General features: G+C 39.3%; 1 protein-coding gene across 5 annotated transcripts in view; it reads right to left on the bottom strand.

The window, feature by feature from the left end:
- MAST4 (microtubule associated serine/threonine kinase family member 4) overlaps positions 1-24,120 on the bottom strand; it is a gene marked incomplete at both ends in the record, with an annotated part of 610,384 nt that overhangs the window by 348,264 nt on the left and 238,000 nt on the right. For 3 of the 5 annotated variants that reach the window (XM_080702974.1, XM_080702977.1, XM_080702979.1), the window contains one exon: positions 15,220-15,258. The exons of the other annotated variants lie outside the window; for them this stretch is intronic. In XM_080702974.1, the coding sequence (XP_080559100.1) occupies positions 15,220-15,258 (39 nt within the window). Of the gene's footprint in view, positions 1-15,219; positions 15,259-24,120 lie in introns of those variants that run through there. 5 annotated transcript variants of the gene reach the window in all.

Genomic DNA, 24,120 nt, shown 5'->3' with positions numbered 1-24,120 from the left:
TCAATAAACAAATCTCTGCCTGATTTTAAGAGATTAGCAGAATAAAAGCACAAATGTACGAATCCTTCAGAGAAGAAAAAATTCAATATTTTTATGACAAATGCCACTGAAATAAATTTGCACCCAGTAAGTATCACCTTCTTTGCACCTCTTCTAACTTACTCAGAAACAAATCACTCATGTATAAAACATATCTGCTTTGTAAAATAACAAATAAAAGTAAGGCATCTCTATATAAGATTATAAAAGATACTTTGGTGAAGGGCAGTGGGCACACTAAATATATGACAATAAAATAAAAATATTTTTCTTAAAAAATAGTAACTAAAATCCTCAAAACAGTGCGGGTGCTTTTTGTTCCAAGTAACAATACACAATTCACACTGTCTTAAACAATATAAAGCGTGTACCCACTGGTATAACTGAGAAGACCAGTGAGAAGTTTCGCTTCAGGCATGGTTTGATTCGACAGCCTTAAGTTGTTATTGAGAATTTTGTTTTTTTCCTCTTCTGGCCAACTTCCTAACGTAAGTGTTCTTCATATACTCTAAACAGCTCTGATCTCCTGTTGAGGCTATGTATTTCCTAATTGATGCCCAGCAAGAAAGAATATCTTCCCAAGCAGAAGTCAGAGGCTGCTCAGAAGGAATGAATGTCCAGGAGGCGTTGAGCACTAGGGGACTACATCTTCACACACAAGATCTCAATTTGGCTGTCAAGCAAAATTAGAGCTCTATCTCAAAGTCATTTTCCATAATTAATTTAATAAATGTTAGGTACCATTTTATCTCCACGAGCACTTTAATCTATCTTCCCAGAATTAAAATTAACTTAAATAACAACTAAAACTTTAAACCTTCCATCTTTTTAATTTTTTTTATTTCTCCCTGTTCAACATGGTTCTTCATATACCAACTAGTTTCTGAAATCCTTCTAGGATGCAAGAGAATATCCAGGAATTTTATATCATAATATACCTTCTTCTGATGCAATGACATGACTTACAATTGGATTGTCCATTACCTCAATTTTTTTCTAGGACCCAAGCCATTAATCACTAGCAATAAACTAGTTGCATGTCCACAGGCCAAAATGTTCCTGCTCTTAGTACAACAAACGTTAGTCCTTCTTTCCTCTCACAGATGAAATGTTCAGAACTGATTTCCCTGTCTAACCCTACAGTTGAAAAATCATGCTATATCTCCAACTTTTCAATTTGCACGGGTGAAACTCACTACAATTTTTCTATCCAGCTTACCACCTGCACATAGACACCCTAACAGACCCATCTCTGGGCTTCCATGTTGTGATATTCAGCTTTTTCTCACCTTAATGAAATATCTGAGACAGGCTCCTTATGAAGAAAAGAAGTTAATTTAGCTCACAGTTCAGGAGATTTCAGGGCAGGGTGGCGGCATCAGCTGGGCTCTGTTGATGGCCTCGTGACGGATGGCAAAGTGTCTCAGGCGAGAGAGAGGAGCACATGAATAGGGAGGAGGCAACAAGAAAGACTGGGTGGGATCAGACTCAGCCTTCTGTAACAATCTTCTCACAAGAACTAATCTCAATCTCTTTCAAGGGCATCTCCACACTGGGGCTCAAGAGTCCAAAACCACAGCCAAACCATAGCACACATTATCTTAGAACTTCTACTAAGCTTATTACAGTAGAGGATAATTATCAGTTGGCCCATCTGTCCTGCATACCTTGAAGAGGCAAAAATGTATATGGACATTGAGAGTATGGCTAAAGCACCTGGGTTTGCATTCAGATTTCTAGGTTTGTAACCAGTCACCATCACTAATTCTGTGAATTAGCGAAAGGTTAGGTAACTCTCCAATTTTCTCTTCTGAAAATGGAAGACAGCAGCACACTCCCTAAGGGGTTATTTAGAAATGAAATGAGTCAACTTATGGAAAGCACTTAGAACAGTGTCTGGCATTTAGTAGCTTAATAAATGCTATGTTTATGACTATTACATAGGATGCTATTTTCAAGAGCATCCTTGAAGTCCCAGCACGGAAGAAGACCAAATAAATATCGTTCAGTAAATAGATGTCTCTTTTTACTTATTCATTTGGCCCTTAATAAAGTGTCACTGAAAAGCACTACATTTAACTCTGTAGTTACTGTAGTCTTTCTGTCCCCTTCTAGCCTTAAGCTTCTAAAAATCAACAGCAATTGAGTCTTGTTTGTCCTTATGAAAAAGTAAAAACGTACAACAAAGAGCCTACTAGGTGAGTGACTGAATGTTCCCATGAGACTGGTCCAATGATGATGCTGTAGAACTACATCCCTTCCCACCGATCACAAAGTAAAAATGGGGAGAGTTGAGATGCTAGAAAGAATGTTACATCACTTTTTCTGCAAAGAGATGTAAAAGCCAAAGGTGTTTCCTCAACCAAAGGTGATTATTCAACAATAATGTTGAATCAAATCAACATTATTATACTATGTCCAAAGTAACTGCTGCTTATAATGTGGATAAAAAGAACACTAAATAAATATATTTCTGTGTCTGAAAATTTAAAAAGCCTCATGAGTTCATAACTAAGAAAACCCAGGGCAGGAGGGAGATTCATGGAAAGCACAAAGCCATAGTCCATATCCACCGTGGCCCTCCAACACACACGTGTGTGCACGTGTGCAGTCAGGACTGGCTGGGACCAGCTGTTAGAGACAAATGCCAGACTTCACACCAGTTTTCAGTTTAGAACAGCTTAAGGAAAGCATTTGACAATGCCGGGAAGGGCCACTATAATGAGAGACATCCTTCTAGTGAGAGGAGGCAGGAAATGATGTGGCCACTGTCCCGGCTGCCGCCACTATCCTCCCCAGGATATTCATTTAACTAAGTCTAAAGAGGGGGCTAACAACTTAGGTAACTCATAAAAGTAAGCAAGCAAGGTCCAGTCAAGACTTTGTGTGGCTCCTTTGTGCTTCAAGCATGGACACTGATACATCTTGGCTTGTGCATCAAAGTTCTCATGGACATTTGATATTTTCTCAGAGCAACTGACCCTTCCTGAAAATCACAGAGCCTTCCAGAGAGAACTGGCAAAGCCCCTTTTGATATGGCTCCCAGAAAGTGACAAAAAGCTTAATTCAAAGCGTGACCAACATTCCTCTATGGAGGCGCGGGGCTTAACAAAGAACATCACTTAAATCTGTGTTCCTTCTTCCAAACATAAAGCCAAAGAGCCAGCCTCATGCAAAGGTTTTATCAGAAAATCTCAGCAGCATCCCCAACAGGTATAAGGCAGGACACTGGTTGGGAGAGTCCTGGTTCTGGCAAAGAAAGCCACTCTCTCTTCTTATGGGCAAAATGACCACAGCTTAGGAAAAAGGGCATTATCAAAGGCACGAACTGTTCCAGGAGGACTAACCTGTAGACAAGAAAAAGTAACACAGGAAGTGTCTTGCTGACACATAATATTCTTCCTAAAGTATTTGACAAATGAAAAGGGGTGGATGACCTGAAACTACAGGTGAATTGACAGCAAAGGAAGAAATCTCTTCTAGGACCATGAATATGAGAATTCTCAAAGAAAAAAAAATGCTGTGACATCGGTGCTCTGCCTCCCGCAAGCCTTTTAAGCATCACATACGAGAGTCAGGTTTCTTGGAGCAAAACAACAGAAGGTGGTTTTGAATTCTTACCCATTTTACACAGAACAAATTTAAATATAGACAGCATCGATAAGACAATGACATAGGTGTATATGTAAATGCATATGCCCAGACACACATAAGAACTCATTAAATGCTACATTCAAATTATTTTGATTGGTTAAAGTTGTCGACGCTGGTGTGGCATTAGAGATGCAAAGTTTCATTCATGAAATTTTAAATAATGGTGATAAGATTTATCGAGACATACAAGCGGAACCTAAATATAAAGCACATGAATAATAGAATGTGCATGAATTTTGAATGCTTATTTTTCAGAAGAAAACAAAGGACTGAATGTGTGAATTCTTGGAGTCTCTAAGCATAGCCTGGATTTGCATTTCAATAGCCTGCAAGGTAAGCTCTGTGAAATTGGTCAAATGTATAGACTCTCATCTCGCCTCCACCCCAAATCAGTCAATTAGCTTCTAGAGAAAGTGGCATACAGAAGTCAATATCCAGGAGCTCAAAACCTATTCCAGCTGATACACATCAAAATAATTTCAAAGCAAGTATGTTGGGGACACAAGTTTTCTACGGAACAAATTCTAGGAAGGCCGCGTACAGTACAGTGTGGTCAGTGAAGACGTGCATGAAAATGAACAGATGTGGCATGAACAGATGTGGCTATGCACGCGGGCATTAGCCAAAAAAAGAGAAGAAGAAAGAAAGAAAGAAAGAACCCACACACAAATCAGAAGACTGGCAGTCAACAAATTAAAACACTCTTCCAGGAGGCAAAACAGTAAGTTTGGCAATATTTGTCCACTTAAAACAAAAGCATTTTAGATGCCATCTCCACTATTCTGGGTTAATGCTGTGCACAGGGGCTCTCTTTGATTCTACACCTCGCCCCATCACCATGTCTGTGAGGCCCCTTGGCTCCTAATTAGCATTTTGCAACCCTGATACCAAAAGCCTTTACTGGACACATTAGCTATTTTGTGCCCTTTCTAAGTCCCCTTACTCCATTTAACTTTTTGAATACAAAATATAGTTAATACACAATTAATATATATTTGAATAATCTTATCAATATATTGTACCTTCCCAATCATAGCACTTTTTTTCTTTCCTGTCTTCCAATCTCTCTTATTTCCTTTTAATAAAAACAAGGACAGGTAGAAACTGAGGGATCAAAATCACATGGTGTTATGCTGGGATCCTAGTAGGCACTCAACAACTAGGGAAGAATTTAGTTTAAAAAATAGGAATAAAGAAATAAATGGATAGTGAACAAAATAATAAAGATACTTTTACTAAGTCATCTTCTTCCTGGGCCAGAGTTAGTGCTCTGGTTTGAATGTTTGTATCCTTTCAAGCCTGCCTCAAACCTGCGATTCTCCTATTTCAGCCTCCCAAGTACCAGGATTCCAGGTATGTACCACCACACCCAGTCTATAATAATTTGAGCTCACTGTTATAGATTCTACCTGTGACTCTCCACCAATTTCCCAAGGGCATACATATTATCAACATACTAACGAACTTGGCAAGAACTCGAAAGAAAGTGTTTCAAAAAAATTAAGCTAGTATTCTCATGTGTCTACTATCCCCCAATTCCTGAAAAAAAAAAGGTTCAGGTTTTATTATCGATATGATTTAATGGGGTTTTTTTTTGTACACACAAATGTGCAAAAAGAAACTGAAAACAGAGCATCAGAAAACTGATAAAATTCTAGCTGTCAGGTGTCTTTCTTAGTTTAACCCCCTATTTTCAATTACAGAGATTCTATTCAGATGGAACACACATCTTGGCTGAATTTTGATGCAATCTTACTCAGGTTTTAAATTCACTTACTGTTTCAAGCAACATGGCACCAACCTCATCATCTTCATTTAAGAATGAATTGCTTTTCCCATTACAGCCTCTACTTTGAGGTGTTTCATTCTGCCTTTTCAAAATTGTATTGGAATGAGACTTGGAGGCACGTTGTCAAAGTTGGAAGCAATTTGCAATAGAAAAAAAAAAACACATCTCCAAAATTGGACGCATTATTTCTCAAAGCCTGATACTAAACCAGAAAACTACTTTGTTCACTATATAATCTTAACCATTCTTACAAAACAATACACATTATGGTATAATTCTTGAGAACTATTCTAATAGAAACCTATTAGTCTGAAATTGTGTCTTCTCCTTATTCATAATCTAGTACAATTAATTATTAATCTAATGATTTCTCTTTGGAAGTCTAAAGCCACACACCCAAGTGCTCCCAGAGTATCTGACCCAGATGTCTCCACAGTGATTCAAACACAAGATTCACAGACCCACCTGAGCGCACTCTCATTGTCCACATCATGCTTAGTTATTGTTGTGGTTTATAGTCATTAACTACTGAAGCCTGGGAGTCATCTCCAGCTTCTTCCATCCCTTTTACTGACCACCAACAGATCACTGCATCCAATTAACACCATTTAAGTCAGGCACGATAATTCACACCTGTTATCCCAATACTTGGAAGGGTGAGAGATGGATCATGGGTTTGAGGTCAGTCTTAGCAACTTAGAGAGGAGACCCTCCACGACTTAGTGAGACCCTGTTTCAAATAAATAAATAAAAAGGGCTGGGGGTATAGCTTAGAGGTAGAATACTGCTGGGTTCAATGCTCAGTACAAAAAAATAAATGTCACCTTGCTTATTTGCCTTTCTTGCCCCCCACTGTCAGCATCTAAGTTCTCTAGGGGCAGTGAGTCTCAGCCCTGGCTACACACACTGTGAGATAGAAATTGACTGTAGACAGGCCTTGGGAAGCTCCCCTGGCAATTCAAAGTGCAGCCAGCTTCAGTCAAGCCACTGTCCTAAGGTTAGGAGACTTGCATCACATTACAGATGATTTGCTTCCCTCAATTAAAAAAAAATGTATAAAAAATTTTTTAGAAGTCTTAAAGGAACTTTCATTGATGGCACTGAGTACTCCAAAGGTCTTTTTAGCCATTGAATAAATAAATAATAAAAATAGGCCCCTTCAACTGGGTGTGGTGGCACACGCTCGTAATCCCAGCGTTCTGAAGGCTGAGACAGGAGGATCATGGTTCGTGGACTTAGGTCCTTTGCAACTCAGTGAGACCATTTCAAAATAAAGAATAAAAAAATAGGGCTGGAGGTGGAGCTTGTAGGTAGAATGCCCCTGGATTCCATCCCCAGGACTGCAAAAAAAAAAAAAAAAAAAAGCCCCTTTAGCTCACATTTTTGGCTAATTATGAAATAAGACACACTGCAGAATGGTTAGAGAAAAACAAATTCATATGACTCTAACAATATACAAGAAATTAACAGTTTAGTGTGTTCTTATTTTTTCAAATGTTAATGATGAAGAACAAGAAAATAAGGTTCTCAGTAAGTATTAGCTATGACGAATACTTTTTAGGTTTTTTTATAGCTTATTTTAATTCACCCTGAACAACTCTGCGAATAAGTGCCTACACTATATTGCTAAGAAATTAAATCGTGCCGCCAACATCACCACAGTTGATAAGTGGTAGAGATGACCTTGAACACTTCAAAGCACAAGCAGGCTCTTTCCTTCATCCCACTAGACCAGACTATACACGTGTGTATAAACAAACAGGTGCACACACACACACACCCTATGTCACACATGTACACACATGCATCTGTTCATGGTGCACCTTTTTAAAGAATTGTATACACATCATGTATACACTTAGTAACCTGTTCTTTTTTCATTTGACATTATTATTGTGTCAGCTTCTCCCATAGTACTAAATATTTGTCAAAAGCATGTTTTTATAGCAGTATCATCCTCTAACATGTGTATCTCATAAAATATCTGCCAATCCCCCTGCTTTTGGTTGCTTCAAAGAAAAACGCGTGATTTCTACGATACTTCAAAGAGCAATACTGTTTTTCACAATTTGTTTGAAATTTAAGTTTCTAGTAAATCCAAGTACCCTATCTGACTTCGTTAGACCCTGGTGCCAACAACAAAATGATTGGTTGCTGCATGCATATTGATCTCCGTAAGTTCACGTAATTCTCAATCTTTGTAGTTTATCTAGTTTATTGATTAGCCGGTCTTTTAGTCTCCTTTGTCTTCTATCATTCTTTTAAGTAATTTCATTGTTTTAAATGAGCCATTATCAAAATGTTTAGGTCTTATCTACTAAAAAGTACCTTTTGAATCAATTAAAGATTTTTAAATGCTACAATAAATAAAACCATAGAACTCATAAAAGAAGGAACAGAGAGCTAAACAATGAAGTGGCGGCTAATTCTACCCAGGAATCTATTGCAACTAAGCAGGTCTGAGCAGCTAAGGTACAAATGGAGAGACACAGGCCACTCACACAGCTCTCTTTACCAGACTCAAACATGCAAACCAGCTCACCTAGGCAGGGAGGGACTGTTTAGTACTGAACTTGAAGCTCGTTTAGCCTGTGTGCCTGATAGAAGAGAAAGTGCACTGCATAATGGATAGAGCTCTGAGAGGAGTTTTACAAAAAAGCACAAAGATGTTTTCTCAGTCATTTCTTTTATCAACCCTCAATAAAAGCCAGGGATGTAATGTGAAGTTGTGATTCTACAAAGGGGCTTCCATAGGAGCGGAAACTGATGGTGTAGGTGTGTCGAGTCCTGGCGCGTCCTCTGACTATGGGGGAAGACATCAGGAAGATGAACCATGAAAGGTCTCTTGGGCTACTCTCCTCATACATCACTTCTCCTGGACAAACTTGCCCAGGATTTTGCAAGCTTGAAAGCAGAATAATTCACAAACAGATTGCTTAGAGAACCTGCAGCACAGGTGTCCTACATTACTGATTCAAAGAAAAGCCATGAGCTTCAGATGCTAAAGTGGGCAGGATCTGGGGCCCTTTGAATCTGTCCAAATGTTCAGGTCCCAGTGATATAAACTGTGAAACTTGGATACTGGCTTTGGGTGGCAAAATGCTAAGAGCAAGGGGCAGTTCAATGCAGGCCATTACAAACCACCCTGGATGTACTGTGATTACCCATCTAAAGTACTCTGCACCCAGAGCTGGGCCCCGGAGTCCATAGATTCCCTTGTCCTGTGGCTTCTTGTTGGCAGCTGCTCTTGGGGAACACAGGAAGAGTTCAGAAGGACAGAAGAAAATAGGTTGAGCTATCTTTCCCCTTATACCTCTGTCAGGAGTCACATGACTGATTCTGTGCCTGTACCTAAGATCCCTGCTCCTGTCTCCTGTCTTCTCTGTCTCAGGGCTAGAGATGGTAATGGCTCCCTGTTTCTTCAAACCCCTAAACTTTCCTGATACCCTTATCTTTAACACAATCCCTTCATTAAGTTCTCCTAAAATTGTCCAGTGAGTACATGCCCCAGCCCTCCTGACACTTATATTTAATTACTTAAAGTTGCACTGTGTAAGACTTTATGGTGATAAAAGGAAAAGAACTGAGGTTAGTTGAGAAAGTACTATGTGTCAGACATTGTGCTGAAAGATTTTTACTCTCCTTCAGTTGTCAAATGCTCCATTTATTACCTTCCTTTTACCTAGATGGACATAAAGACTCAGAGTGGTAAAGAGACTTTATCTGTCATTAAGCATACATATCTGACCGTAAAACCACAAATCCTTAATTATATAGTTTCAAGGTAAAATACTCATAAATGAAATCATGTTATTAGCTCCTTTAGTATTTTCTAAAATTGGTTTTAACTGCATCGTGCCATAAGATGAGGTGTACAAATAAAATCAACAATGAGCTATTATAAAGCTCTGAACAGAATCCATAAATTATTAAAAATTCCATGAAAGAATTAGAATTTACTTTGGCCTCTGATAAACAGGAAGCATTTAGGCAAAATAAAGAAAGGTAATTGTGAGAAAAGAGGATGTATGAAGTTTGGAAATCCCAAAGCAAGCGTGCTGGGAAAAGAGGTGATGAAACAGGGTTTTAGAAGACAAAGAACTGACAAAGAGACCAGAAAGGCAGACTAGGGCTACATGAGGAAGAGCAGTGTGTGCTTTTACTTTATGGGACAGAGTAGAGGACGTCTGATTGGGCCTTCAAAGCAGGGGCCAGCTTGTGAGCTGGGCTGAGTTGGAGGAGGGACTGGAGAGAGCCTCGGCATGGGCGATCTCCAAAATCCAGATGTGAAAGAGGGTAGGCCTAGACTCCCCACGTGAGTATGATCTAATTAACAGGGCTCAGTGATAGGAGGAAAGACATATCAAAAGTGGGAAGCAGGATGACCTGGAGGGTTATTAAGATCTATCTCATTAACAGAAATGCAGAGATGGCAATGTTTCGGTGCTTTAATAATAAGGAAGGGTTGGGGTGGTGCAAAGGAGGAGCTTGTGTCTAAATTTGTTTACTTTGTGCTGCTTATTTTTTAAGGTATGCTGAACTATTTCTTAGAGGACAAAATAGAAATTTTTTCTAAACATGAATTTTGAGGGCACACATCTTTATGTCCTCTAGATCAAGAAACTACACTACAGCACCAACTCAGAGGCAGATATCCAACACTTCCAATGGACAAAAAGTTCTACTGAGATACGCCTCTGATTTGTCTAACAAATTAGGCGCCCAAACCTACCAGAAGTTCATTTACATCTTGCTTCTTCCTGTTCCATACAAAGTCTCTATGTTTTTCTGGAACTGCTGAAGAACAAAGGTACATTATCCCCAAGAGGAATTAATGTTATCATAAGTGTGTCTATTATAACCCTCCAATAGACATCTCACTATAGCTACCCAGATTCTTCAAATGAATAGGGACAGAAGAATACTCCCACATAATGATCCTGCTATTGAATTTCAGGTAGAGTGTAAACACATCCATAATTACATTAAAGTTGACTCAGAGGAAATACTGAGACATCATGACTTGGATGTCCTACATTCAAGAACAAAAGAGAGGTGGTCTGATACCCAGTCAGACCATGAAGGTGCACGTGCTTCTTGGCTAGCTAAATTTGAATTTCAGAAGAGGGCCAGTGGAAAGTCAGCACAGGCCCAGGTGGGAATGTTATTAGCAAGACCCTGTTCCAAAAAATAAAAAGGCCTGGGAGTGTAACCCAGAGATAGAATGCCCCTGGCTTCAATCCCCAGTACCACAAACACAAAACAAAACAAAACAAAAAATAAAATTGGAGGTGAGATCAGAGACAGGAAGAAAAAGCAAACAAAACCTGAAAATACTAATTTAGAAGTCTAATTTTTAAACATGTGTTTTGTTGTTGTTTAATGTAGCTGTATCATATAGTAAATTTAGGAAAATATGTTTTCATATTCTAGCTGCATGTGACAGTCTGAAAAGGGAACTGAAATGGTCATATTTAATTAAGGGAGGAGGGCACCAAGGGGAGAAGTTGCCAAGCAGAGCAGAGCACAAGAAGATGGCAGGCCTTGGAAGTTTCCCTGGGGCACCCCTCTCTTTCTGACTTCTGCCGGCCCTAAAGATGCCTGCTGTTCACTGGTTCTTGGAATCTATCACATTAGAGATGGGGACATTGCCATTAAAGCAAATACAAGGAAAACATACAATGAAAACCACCAAAACAATTAATTTCTCTGACAGTTTAAAAAATATGATCCATAGATGAGGGATATTAGGCCCAAAAGGAGCCAGTTATCCTTTGACGAATTAGACCTGTCCAGAAATTCAAATTGTTCCAAGTCCAAGGTCTGCCCAAGCCCATCCATCCGTCAGAATTCCCCATGTTTTCAGATGCAATCTCAAGTTTCCCAGGTCCTGTTGGCGGAGGCCATTGGGGCCTTTTTCTTTCACTCTCATTTCCAAGGCAGTGATGGAAGCGCTATCAGTGGTACTAGAAATATTAGCAAAGTCCACAGAAAAGATGGGAAAGCACAGCTGCTAAGATGAACAACTCAGTTGTGCTGCCATTTTATGAGGTAGTCATGTTCTGAGAAATTGTAGGGTCTGAATGAAGTAATTTTTCAAAGTCTAAATTTTAAAGACATCACCAGGATTCTTGTTGGGAGCTTGAGGTACAAAAATTTTTAAAAATGGGCTCTAAACACATACATGACAGAATTTTATACCAAATAGATATGGCATTATTATAAAATTAAATTTTAGAGCATTAGAATAGTATGTATTTCAAATTTTTTTTTACTCTAGGCTTTAAGTTATTTAAAGAACTGATCAGTTCCACATACTTAGCATCTATGCAGTGCACACACTCCCATGACTACATAAAATCCTATATATACTCTCCTGTCATCATGATCCCTGTAAATAAATAATCCTTACTATTAATAATTGTCCTAACTCAAAGAAAACTTCAAACAACAAACATGGGCCAAATATATAATAATTACACTTTGTTGACAATTTCTTGAGATGTTATAGAGAGAAAAAATTATCCTTATTTATCAAAAAATAATGTATAATATATATACACATATGCATTATTGGCATATATTTATACATGTTTATATGTAACATCTGGATATGCAATTATATATTTACTATATATAGTAACATAAAATATACAATATAAACATAATATAATTACATATAAATAATATATTAAATAAACAATATATACAAATATGATTTTATATATTAAATCACTGTATACATATATAAAGAAATTGTATATAAAAGTTATATAGAAATTGTATATAGAAATTGTATATAGAAAATATATATATGTAACATATATATTTATTTATTGGGGGTTGAACTCAGGGGCATTCTACTTGTGAGTTACACTCCCCAGACCTTTTTATTTCTTATTTTGAAACAAGATCTCACTTAAATTGCTGATAATGGCCTTTAGCTTGCAATCTTCGTAGCTCAGCCTTTCAAGTACTGAAATTACACATATGTACCACCACACCTGACTCCAACAAAATAATATTTTTTGAAAACATACTATAAGCTAGTGTATTTATTAAATGGACTTTAACAAATTCAAGAATACCTATCTCCTTATTTAATAAATTCAGAAGTCATATGCTAGGTTGTACATTTTACAGAAGGCTAAGTGGATGCTGGAAGGGCTGTGACTTGCTCTGATTAAAAAATAGGGCTGGGGTGTGTAGCTCAGAGGTAGAATATTTCTGGGTTTAATCCATAGTACAAAAAAAGACAATAAGAGGCTGGAAAGAGGATACTATTTTCTGTTTAGATTATTATTATAGTGGGGCTTCATTTTTTGTTTGATTTTTGCTACTGGAGGCTGAACACAGGAACATTCTACCTCCAAGCTACACCTCCAGCCCTATATTATTCTTTATTTTGAAACAAGGTCATACTCAGTTACTGAGGGTTTCACTTAGTCGCTGAAACTGGCCTCAAAGCTGAAGTCCTCCTGCCTCAGTCCCCATGTATTAGTATTACAGGCTCATCCCACTATACACAGCCATATTAGGGATTTAAATAATGAAGCTTTGCCTTAGTTTTTGATGGTACCCAAGGAGAGATTGAAGTGTTAGAGCTCTGTGTGCGTGTGTGTGTGTGTGTGTGTGTGTGTGTGTGTGTGTGTGTTACTGCGGATACCAGCAACAGGGGCAGAGCCAGGAGTACAAATGTGCAGGTTTCAGCCTGGCTTCACCACTCTAGATGTACCTTGCTGGCACCCTGAGATGCTCCACAGCTCTATTTGTAAATTAACTGAATTCTTAAATTCACTAGGTGGCGTTATTCTCATGAAGTCCACAGTGACATCTGCTGTAACACAAATATATACTTAATTTTTTTTTATGTTGTAGTTTCCTTGCATTGGAATGTCTTAAAATAGCCACTCTGCACATGTGATGTCTTTTTTAAAATGTTAGACAGAATGGGAGTAAAAGCAAAATAGCCTTTGTTTCAGCAGAGTAAGAAGTGAAACTGAAGCGGCAGAACTTTGAGGCACCGCTCTGTCGCTATTTGTCACAACAGGAGGACTTTTCTCCCATTCATAATAAAAAAAAAAAAACTCCCGTCATGCTGTATCCACTCTATAGTAGATGACAGCAGGTATAATAAAACTATGTGAAGTGCAATAAAGACCTAGCTCACTACTACTTTTTCTGCTAGAGTCTCCTTTGTTTTATTGTAAATCTTTTAGATGGACAATAGCTCCATTATTTTAAATGGCTAAGAGAATGATTCTTTTATTTCTACAATTAAGGGTCCATGAAATTCATAATGCTCCAATGCACTACAGCTTTCCACAATCTCCTGTGAAGTTGTATTGATACACAAATCACAGCAAGGAAAAACGAAAATGAAGGAATTTCTTCTAAAAAAAATGTATGTATATCCATCAAAAGGTCGCCAAAAACACATTAAGTAAAAAACTCTCCAAAGAACTGCTATCAATTTATCAAAAACATGAACTAAGAGTAGTTTAGCAGAGTTTGTCATTTTTTAAACAAAGAGCCTTTCCATATTTAACCAGTGACTTCAAGGAGGACATGAACACACACAAACAGCTGTGCGTTACCAGAACTTTATAGAGGTGATGTAAACAAAGGAAAGGAAACCCACAGCAGTGACTAACCACGCTGTACATTCAAAAACAATGACCACACCAGAATTCGTAAGGAGGCAGTCTGGGGACTTAGGGCTGGAACAATAGCTGACATTTAACCTGACTTCTTGAGTCCCTCTTTTGTTTACCTGCAAAGAGTCCATCAGTTTGCCTACAATATTATGATATTGTAATTATGGAAACACTATCAACAATTGACAGTCTAACAGACAGAACAGCTGAGATTCAAAAGATCATTAGAAAAGCATTTCTAAACGTGCTGTATAGTCTATGGTCCTGAGCATACCTATTTTCTCAATTTCAAAATAATGACTAATAGTGTAACCATAAAAAGTATCACAAGTAAAAGAGTTACCAGGAGTTGAACATGCTCATTTTGGGCATACTTATATTTTGGCTTCCTTAAACTTACCAACTGCCAGACAGATGTTTTATTTTTCTTTCCTTTCAAGTTTTCCAATTTGCCAAGTTTTAACTCGAAATACATTTGTACGCTAAAGTCAGAGTAATTTAATTAGAGAAACTTGGGCACAAAAAAAGCAGGGCAGGAGATACACATTTTCCCTCATCTCAACATAAATAAATTACAGCAAACTTTGATCGAGCTGCCAGCAGAAACTTTCATTTTTCCGATGGAGGGAGACTTCCAGCAACTGCACATAACTACCAGGCTCACACAGATGCCCCGGAGGAGGCTGATCCCACGGCTGAACTGAATCCAGCTTTCCTGGGACAGGTCGGAGTTGCTACCCTAGACAGACTTGCCAGACACTTGACTGAATGCCACACCAGCTCCTCAGCTGTCACTACCAGACGTGGTTTAACTATTCTTAAACAAGCAGCCAAAAAAAAAACCACCAGCAAAGTGTCCAACTAAAAGTCACACCTATTGTCTCCAACAAAAGAACCTCGTTCACTGAATCCTGCACTGTGCCATACCTGTGACTAGAGACTCAACAGAGCTCGGTGCCAAGTAGACACTCAGAACTGTGCGCATCTGCGTCCCCAGGAAAGAAATGACAAGGAAACTTTGAAATCCTCAGTGGCCGGCCACTGGCCACACCACATGTCAAGAAGGGAACGATCTCCTACCTGGAGCCCTCTCCGTCTTAGGATGCTGGACTCATCCATCTCCCCCTCTGCTCTCTCTGAGTCTGTCACCACAGCCTAGCCATGCTGCACTACCTCTACTTGGACACGCTAATTCAGAGCCCCGCAGCTGCTAAACACTTACATCACGCTGTAGCTGATTGGAGCCCCGAGTCAGCTGGTCCTCTTAGTTATTCACTCCGGCAACTTCGGAGATCACGGATGCTTGCAGTTCAGAGCTAGAGAGCAGCAAGTGGCTCCCAACACTCAAAGCATATATCCAGGTGGGCGGTGGCTCTCGCTATTAGGAAATCTTGAAATCCAAGGTTGTTTTTGTTGTTATTGTTCTCCCCCCCCCTCAAAAAAAAATACTGATCGTGGCAATCCAGGCAACCCGTAAATGGCTTTCTGCAGAGGCTTCGGGTCAAGCCCCTTCTGAAGCAACTCTATGGTCAAAGTGGCTAAGTAAATCAGTGGTGACAGACACCTCTGCAAAAGGCAGCTGCTGATTGGGACGGTGGAAAAAGAGGGCACAGCTGGTCAGCCAAGCAGCACTGCTATGCCTGCCTGCCGCTGTCTTTTCTGAAGGCATCAAAGAAAACATAACACGGCAGATACACACACACACACACACACAGCCTGAAACCCTGGAAACCCAGGGCTGGGACTGCAGCTCTCCAGCCAGCCTCCAGGAGCACTTCACATGCCCAGCATGAGGGAGAGCCCTGTATTTACATAAACACCTTGCCGCCTAGCCCCAAGACAGGAACACTTTAGCCTTTCATTTCCCTCCCGAAAATAACTTAGTTCTGTTGATACCTGACCACCATGTAACAAGGGGAAAGAAATTCTAAGAGCCACAATTGGTGGGAATGTTAACCTATTTATAGACTATAAGCAGTTAAGAAAAAAAAAAAAAAGATTCCCATCATGTGCAATTTCACAGTCTGTTTCAGCTTGTTTACTCCGCTCAGCCTCATCTTATTTCAATTCAAAACAACCAAGAGATGAATATTAAGTTTTCATTACTGGCAAGGCACAGGGGTAACAATACACGGTACTACCAATTTATAATAAATTATTCCCCCTGGTGTCCATTCTAGAGATATTTAAATTGAGAGAATTGTTTGGTCCCAAGAGAAGAGAAACAAGGACTATCTCCAGTTTGTTTGAGAATCACCTCCTCTTTCATTCTAGCCATCAGACAAACTTGTTTTCTTAAAAGAAAGGGAGTGAGGAAGGCAGGCATAAAATTAAAAAGAAAAAAAATGAGTAATTCCTGGATTCTGATGTGATCCAGATAACTACACAGGTTTCATGTGGGGGAGGGGAAGGAAGCTTCTAGGAGGTCTTTATCTATTCAGGCATTCTGTGAGCTTTCTATCCCTTCCTGGCTGTCAACACACTATTAGGCTTGCTATCAATTGATTAGATTATGTCATTAAATATAGCTTGGGGATTTATGAATCTAACCACTGAGGAAAATTGATTGCATGTTATGTTCCCAGATGTCTTGGCATACATCTCCAGACACATGATGTCAAGGGATGCCATCGAGCAGAGGAAGCAACGGAAGGGTGTTTCCCACTTAAGCCTGTTCGCGTGTAATTGATAGCACTTAAGGCAGAAAGCCCCATGGTTTTTTGCTTTTTCTTACATGTAAAGAAGCAATGCCAACTCAGAAAGAGAGAGGAAGGTAGACAGGAAGGGAGGGAGGGAGGAAGGAAGAGGGTGAGTGAGCATAACACTGGTCATCACGCAAACCAAAGTGTACCAACAAATTCTAGCGCAAACCATATTTTTTAATACAGATTTAAAAAAAAAACTATAAATTCTTATTTGAATTGAAGGGCAAAAGAAAGAGGAAAGGAAAGGGCTAAGAGAAGGAGAGGAGATGGGCTTGTTTTTAGGCAGACTGCAGAGCTGGTGGAGAAGAGATCCCACCCTGCACTTTAATCTTTTCCTGCTAGGGGAAGACCTTTCTCTTCAAGAAACACAAAGGGATGACATTTGCTGCCCCTTTTCCCTCAAGTTGCCTCTGAGAGAGAGCAGAGAAAGTTCCCTGAATCCGAAGAATCTGCTTAGACAAGGCCCTAGCAGCAGGTCAGCATATTTCTACCAACTTTAAGAGTAACTGGTGCCTACTCATAGAGATGGAGGATATCCTACCTGGCTTCAGATAGAAATCAAAACAAAACAAAGAAGGAAAAAAAAAAAAAACCCTTAACCTCAAAAGCTCAGCTTTTAAAAGCAAAAGCCAATAGTAGTGTCCTTATATATACACTTCTGCTCTGGGGACTATGATATTCATTGTTCTGGTGCTTCTAGAAAAAGTAGGGTCTGGTGAAGAGTACCGAGTTCCTACTGGAGAGAGAGAAGGAAAAGACACTTCTCCTTGAAATAAAGATCACAGGTTTCTAGGAGATGGAAAAAAAAAAAAAAGAAAGAAAAAGAAGAAGAAGAAAAGCTAAGAGAACCCAGAAGTATCTTCTCTGTGACCAATGACATAAGCTACTTGGAAGCGCTATCAGAAGACATTTTAAGGACACACTATCAAAAAGTCGGCTGATGTGCATCCCAGATAAGCGGACGACGGAGGCACGTGGCTGCTGGGACGGCGTGGTGCACGGAAGTGACAGAACCGCATCTGGCTGAGCAGGAAAAGTATGTTTCTTAACAAAGGAATACTTGGAGATAAAATCTAGGTTAGTATTCCACCATTAACTAAGTCTAAGATGAGGATTATGACCATCACACCACCAAATCTAGTATGAAAAAATATCGATTACCTGTCAAAATGTATCACTTTCAGAAGTGATACACATACATTTTAAAGAAATAAAACCAGCCAGAGGCAAAAACATTTGGGACAAAAATGAAAGGCTGCTGAAAAATAACATCAGGCAATAATGGCTTAGCGGAGGGAATAGTAAAAGGAAAATTGCTACATTTACCCTTTGCTATATATTTTCTCATCAAGATAAGCCATGTGTTAAGATGCGATAAAACTTCAAATGATGACACTATTCACAGGTAATAATTGGGATCTAGACTAATTTCCATTAATAAACTCATTTTTTTCCTGCGATTTTATACCTTCCTGGAATATGTTAACAAAATTGTGAGTTAATTCACCAAGTACTAACCTCAGTGTGTATTGCTTTTACAGGTGTACTCAAATTATAAAACTTGGTGGGCTCTGTCATTAATTGTAATCTGAAGCTAGGGGCTTTGTGGTATTTGATTTTTTATTTATTTTTTTATTGGTGCATTATATTCATACAACATATTGGGGTAAAAAACTTGTATGTACAAACATGTACTCATCGCTGATTTAACCCCTACCCAATTCCCACCCCATTCCCTCCCCGTCCCTCCCTCCCTTGCTTGGCTTAGTGATTGACTTCAATATGTTTAAGTACATTGTGTGTTTTAGAGATTTTCCTCTTCCCCCCTCCTTTCTCCTCCTTTAGGTTGTCTTGTTTACTCCTCTATAGGATTTCCTCTTTCAAGAGTTCCTCCTATGACCCATTTCTCCCTAACTCTCACATATTAGGGAAAGCATCTGATTTCTTATTTTTTGTGACTAATCTCACTTAGCATAATGCCCTCCAGTTCCATCCATTTCCCTGCAAATGATGTAATTGAGTTTTTTTTTTTTTGATGGCTGAGTAAAATTCCATTGTGTATATATCCCACAGTTTTGTAATCCATTCATCTGTTGATGGACATCATGGCTGGTTCCATAGTTTGCCTATGGTGCATTGTGCAGCTATGAACATAGATACACATGCATTAGTTTGGTAGTTTGGTTTCGTGGTATTTGATTTTAAAATATATCTAAGTGGATACATCACATGCCCACATTTTGTGATCAGAATTTACTTCCTGTAATACTCAAAACCCTTGGTCACTACAATAAAGATCAAATTTAGATTCTAATAGTTACTGCAATTAAGTAGCTCATAAAAACCAAAACAATTTCAATTCCCAACTGAGAAGACTGGGGGAAACCCCAGCATTTGAGTGCACATTCTCACAAAGGATAGATGGATATTTTATAATCACCGGCCACAGTGATGATGTCTGCTCTCAGGACACAGGTCTATCTCCAGGTTACATGCTCAAGTATTTTTCACATACTTAAAAACAAATAACCTCTCTTTGCTAGTTCTATGTGGGTTACCCTAAGTCAAGGCATCTTTGGATTCCACCTAGCAATAGAACTCTCACTGAAGAGCTAATTTGAGAAATACTGTGAGGGTTTTGTTTTGTTTTGTTTGTGTTTACAACACAAAGATGTGTGAAGTTTTCAGACCAATCACCATACCCCGCTCCACTGGCCACTCCTCCCAGCAGCTCTCAGCTGGGATACTGATAGTATCAGGATACTGTATAGTATCCTGAAGATACTGTATAGTATCTTCAGGATACTATACAGAGGCCCAGGCCACAGATGCCCAAGGGGAATGGAGAGGAGCCTTTCTGGTGGAGCCTTTCTGGTGGCCTCTCCCTCCACTCTTCTACATGCACCAGTGGCAGGAATGATAGAGGAGGGCCACATGTTGCCTGGTCCCACCAGTCAGAGCTCCCAGTGTGCTACAATTTCTAGTACATTCATGCTACCTGAGGTGGGATTTCCCCTACGTGTTTTCACATGTAAATATGGCAGTGACTACTTCTTCTTCTCCTTCTCCTTCTCCTTCTCCTTCTTCTTCTTTGGTGGTACTGGGGTTCTGGAAACCCTTCTACTTCCGGGCTATAAGCCAGTGAGGCTGGCTTCGAACCTGCTTGATCCTCCTGTCTCCGCCTCCCAGGGGCGGGGATTACAAGCGTGCGCCATCACTCCTGGCGATTGGTCACTACTTCTTATCAAGGAGGACAGATAACCACAAAGTGCTCAGCCACCATATCCTGTCAGTTACTTGAGGGCAATAGAGCAAGAGTTCATCTGTTTCTGTACCTGCTCATGGCCCAGGTGAGCCAAGATGGCCAAGTGGATAAGCCCCTCTATTCATTCACTCTTTCCATTCATGAGATAACTGCCAGTGGTCAATGAAAATTTTGTATTTTTCAAAAAAAGGGTAAAGATTATTTTTAAAAAACTTAAAAAGGTACAAAAACAAACAGAAGCCTTCATGGGAAGACATATGAAAATCTATTATTGTGCTTTCAGTCATACCCCTGTGTCAATTCAAATGGTAGAGTACCTTGAATGACCCACACAGCTCTGCATTTTATTAAAAGATATTTTAGTGCTTAGACTTAAATTCCTTCTTTACTTGGGTATATTTCTCCATGTTCTACTTCTAAATATTAGAAATAATGGCCAGTGTTTATTGATCACATACCATGTGCTAATTGCTGCTCTAAGTACTTTGAATCATCTCATTTAATCCTCACAACAGCCTGTGGCATTAGGTGCCATTATTATTCCATTTTACAGATGAGGAAATTGATACTCGGAGAGGTTGAGCAACTTCCTTAGATTCCACAGCCCAGAAAAGGCAGGACCAAGATGACAAGCCTGACCAGGATGACTCCAGAGTCTACATGACTAACCACCATGGTCTACTGCCCCTGAGTGTTTAAACAGAGGAGGCAAAAGTGAAACAAAACATCAAAGACATCAGATTCTGTACCTCCTAAGGAAAAATGACCATATCATAATTGGCCAATGGTTAGAACATACCAGAAAGACCACTTGGAATCTCCAATTCTACAGGCCCTATGCTCTTAAGAAGGAACGGGAGCATGCTCTCAGCTACATTAGGAGGAAAGCCAGAGACCCCTGGGCAGGAGGGGATTACAGAAGAGGGCTAGCAGAGACATATTACCAGGTGTGGCCTCCACTTTCTTCTTAACTGTCTCTGGGCCTCCACTCTAACTTTGAACAACTCTTCAGTCTCCTGTTGCCCTCTTGAATTACACGATTCTAAATACAACCCATATTTACTTAGAATCAGTGCATTCTACACAGCCCAAGGGTGTTCTTTTAGATGTGCCAGGCCTAACACACATCCCTGTTAAGCTGTGGAGGGTTGGCAGCTCTTCATTTTCTACCCTGACACCCTTTCTGGAACTTGGGACCAAAGGCACTGCCTTAAATCACTCTTTCCTTTTAGGTGAAATGACTCAGGCCAAGGCTGCTCACCCTGTTCTGAACAGTGCTGAGAAGAAGAAAGGGGAAACCACAGCCTTGACTTCTCCCTTCATTTTCTGGAAACCATGATTCCACAGCCTCCTGAGAAATAGCCTGTACCTAGAGCCAGTGTCTGTTCAGGCTCTGCCAGAGAGTCACTTGGTAGGCTGGGGCAAGTCCTTTACCTTCCCTGAACTTTGGTTTCTCATCTATAAAATAAAGATATCATTATGGGATTAAGATCAGGAAGCTGGGGAAGGGAGAAAAGAGAGACCTGCTAGAAATAGGGAAATTGGGACCACTATCCTCAAGGTCAGTGCAGTCCATGCCCCTCACCGTGGGTGCCTGGTCCTTCCTCACAGGCTACAGCCGTGTGCCCCAGCTCTCCTACCTCCTCTAGACCATTACCACCTCCCTAAGCATCTGTTCCCCATGGCTGCTCAGCCACCTTCCTGGCTTCCAGGCTCCTTCATTTCACCTAGGAACATGCTGGGGGCTGAGGAAGTGGCTGAGGACTCCCCTCAGCTCTGATTCTTCACCAGACACCCATCCAAGTTAGAAAGCAGAGCTCTGGAACCAAAGAGATGCCTAAAACACACTCTAGCATGAACTCTGAGACAAGAACATGTTAAATGTTTGGCTAAAGTTGACACTTTATTATTGTATCATTTTAATACCTTAATATTACAATATTATTGAATGATGTTATTACTATAGAATCTTTAGAAATATCTACTGTTTGTTAAAGCAACACAAAAGTGAACAGGTATATTCACCTACTGGTAACCCCAATGCTCAGAAATGAAAAGCACCTGGAAATGGGTTCCAGTTTATCTAAGCACTTACTCTGAGATATTCTACTCAGGAGCAAACACTGAAACCACCAATTACCTTTCCTTGTATTTTAGATAGCTATTTGAAACATTCAGGTTCTGACCCCCTGCGTTTAATGAAGGTAAAAAAATATATATATAAAAGTTCATATTAAATTTATCTTTTTCTTCCGCAAAGAAAAATATTTTGAACATGTTGGGAAGGAGACTAAAACAAAGGGCAGGCTGCCATCCAGAGAGGATGGAATCTTTCTCACTCAAAAGTTAAGACAGGATGTAACGCCTTCCCACTGACAATACACCAAACTCTGAATTTATCCAAAGAATGGCATTTTCTAAAATGTGTTTCATTTAGCAAAAATTGCAGGTAGGTCAGGAGCAGGCAGATGCCTACAAAATATGCTGCATCCCACACTTCCTGCATTTAGCACCAGTTTCCATCATGCTTGCAATGTGAATGAAGGCATCTTAAATGTATGCAGTTCGTGGCTTTGCCTATGGAACACGCGTGATTTCGCTTAAGGCTTTTCACAAGAAAGCTATATTGTCTTGACGTTTGCATCACCTTTTTTTATCTAATTATTTCTGGCATATTAGCCATCAAATCACTACTGACAACATGACAGGAATCATAGTATTGAAAAAATTACATCCTAGGAGGAAATAATAAAATATAAATCACATACATAATTTTCTTTTGAACATTTTAACAATGACACCCTCATATACATATGAAATATAGCAGACTATCCTCATAAATGCCCTAACATCAATCACAGCAGGAAAATATTCTCTACTTTGCACACACACGAATCCAACAAAATATAGCATTTCTAATAAAACTGGGTAATACAACTTCATTTTTTTCATAAGGGAGCATTTATGAAAATCTGACAATTGAAAATAGCACCAATATTTTGTTCCGATTAAGTCCCTTCATTTCTAAATGATGCACAGCTAACATTGGGACCATGAACTAATATTTAGTAAAATTTCATGTTAATATATAAAAATGGCAAAAGCTGAGTGAAATAATAATGGTAATATTGCTACAATAGGATGTCTATCATTTGGATATGCTTTAGAAACTCCTATGTTGGTACATGTTTATATATATGTAATAATACTACTGGAATAAAGCAGGTATTTCATGAGCTCCTGAAATAAAGCACTATTCCTAAAGTTGTTACAAAAGTGACAAGGTATACCTAAAGATTAAAAGATTATTTTTTTAATTTTGTAATGTATTTCCTGTATTCCAAGGGTAGCTGCTGAGTCAGAGATTATGAAAGCATTTTCAAGCTATGCACATACTAAACGTTTTTTAATTCTACAGTGACAAGAGTTTCAGTTCTGGGTTAAATGGACTGTTACCTAGATATATTCCTTGAAAAACAGTAAACACAAACTGGAAAAAAAAGTTGCATATTTTACCAGGCATATTACCTTGGGATCAAAAACCCAGTTGAGATCAATCCCCAGCACAGAATTAAAAAAAAATTAAATTCATAAAACCCAATTGACCAAAGACAAACAAGCCAAAATGAGGATGGTATTCCACACTCAAATTAATAAGCTTCATTTTTACATCTATGTTGTTTTGTTGTTTGTTTATTTGTTTATTTGTTTGTTTTGCAGTACTAGGGATGGAACCCAGGGGCATTCCACCTCTGAGCTACACTCCCAACCCTATTTTTATCCTTTATTTAGAAACAGGGTCTCACTGAGTTGCAAAGGGCCTCACTAAGTGGTAGCTGAGGCTGTCTGTGAACCGCGATCCTCCTGTTTCAGCCTCCTGAATGCTGGGATTACAGGCATGCTCCACCAAGCCCAGTTTACACCTGTTTTTATAATTCCATGCGTTACAATATATATCTGAATATCCTTGCACAAAGCTTAAAATATTTTACAGTTTTGTGGAGACTGAAA

Source organism: Muscardinus avellanarius, assembly GCF_963383645.1.
Source record: "Muscardinus avellanarius genome assembly, chromosome: 1".
NCBI lineage: Eukaryota > Metazoa > Chordata > Mammalia > Rodentia > Gliridae > Muscardinus > Muscardinus avellanarius.
Note: the sequence above shows the minus strand (reverse complement) of the source record. Positions and strands in the feature narration are given on the sequence as shown.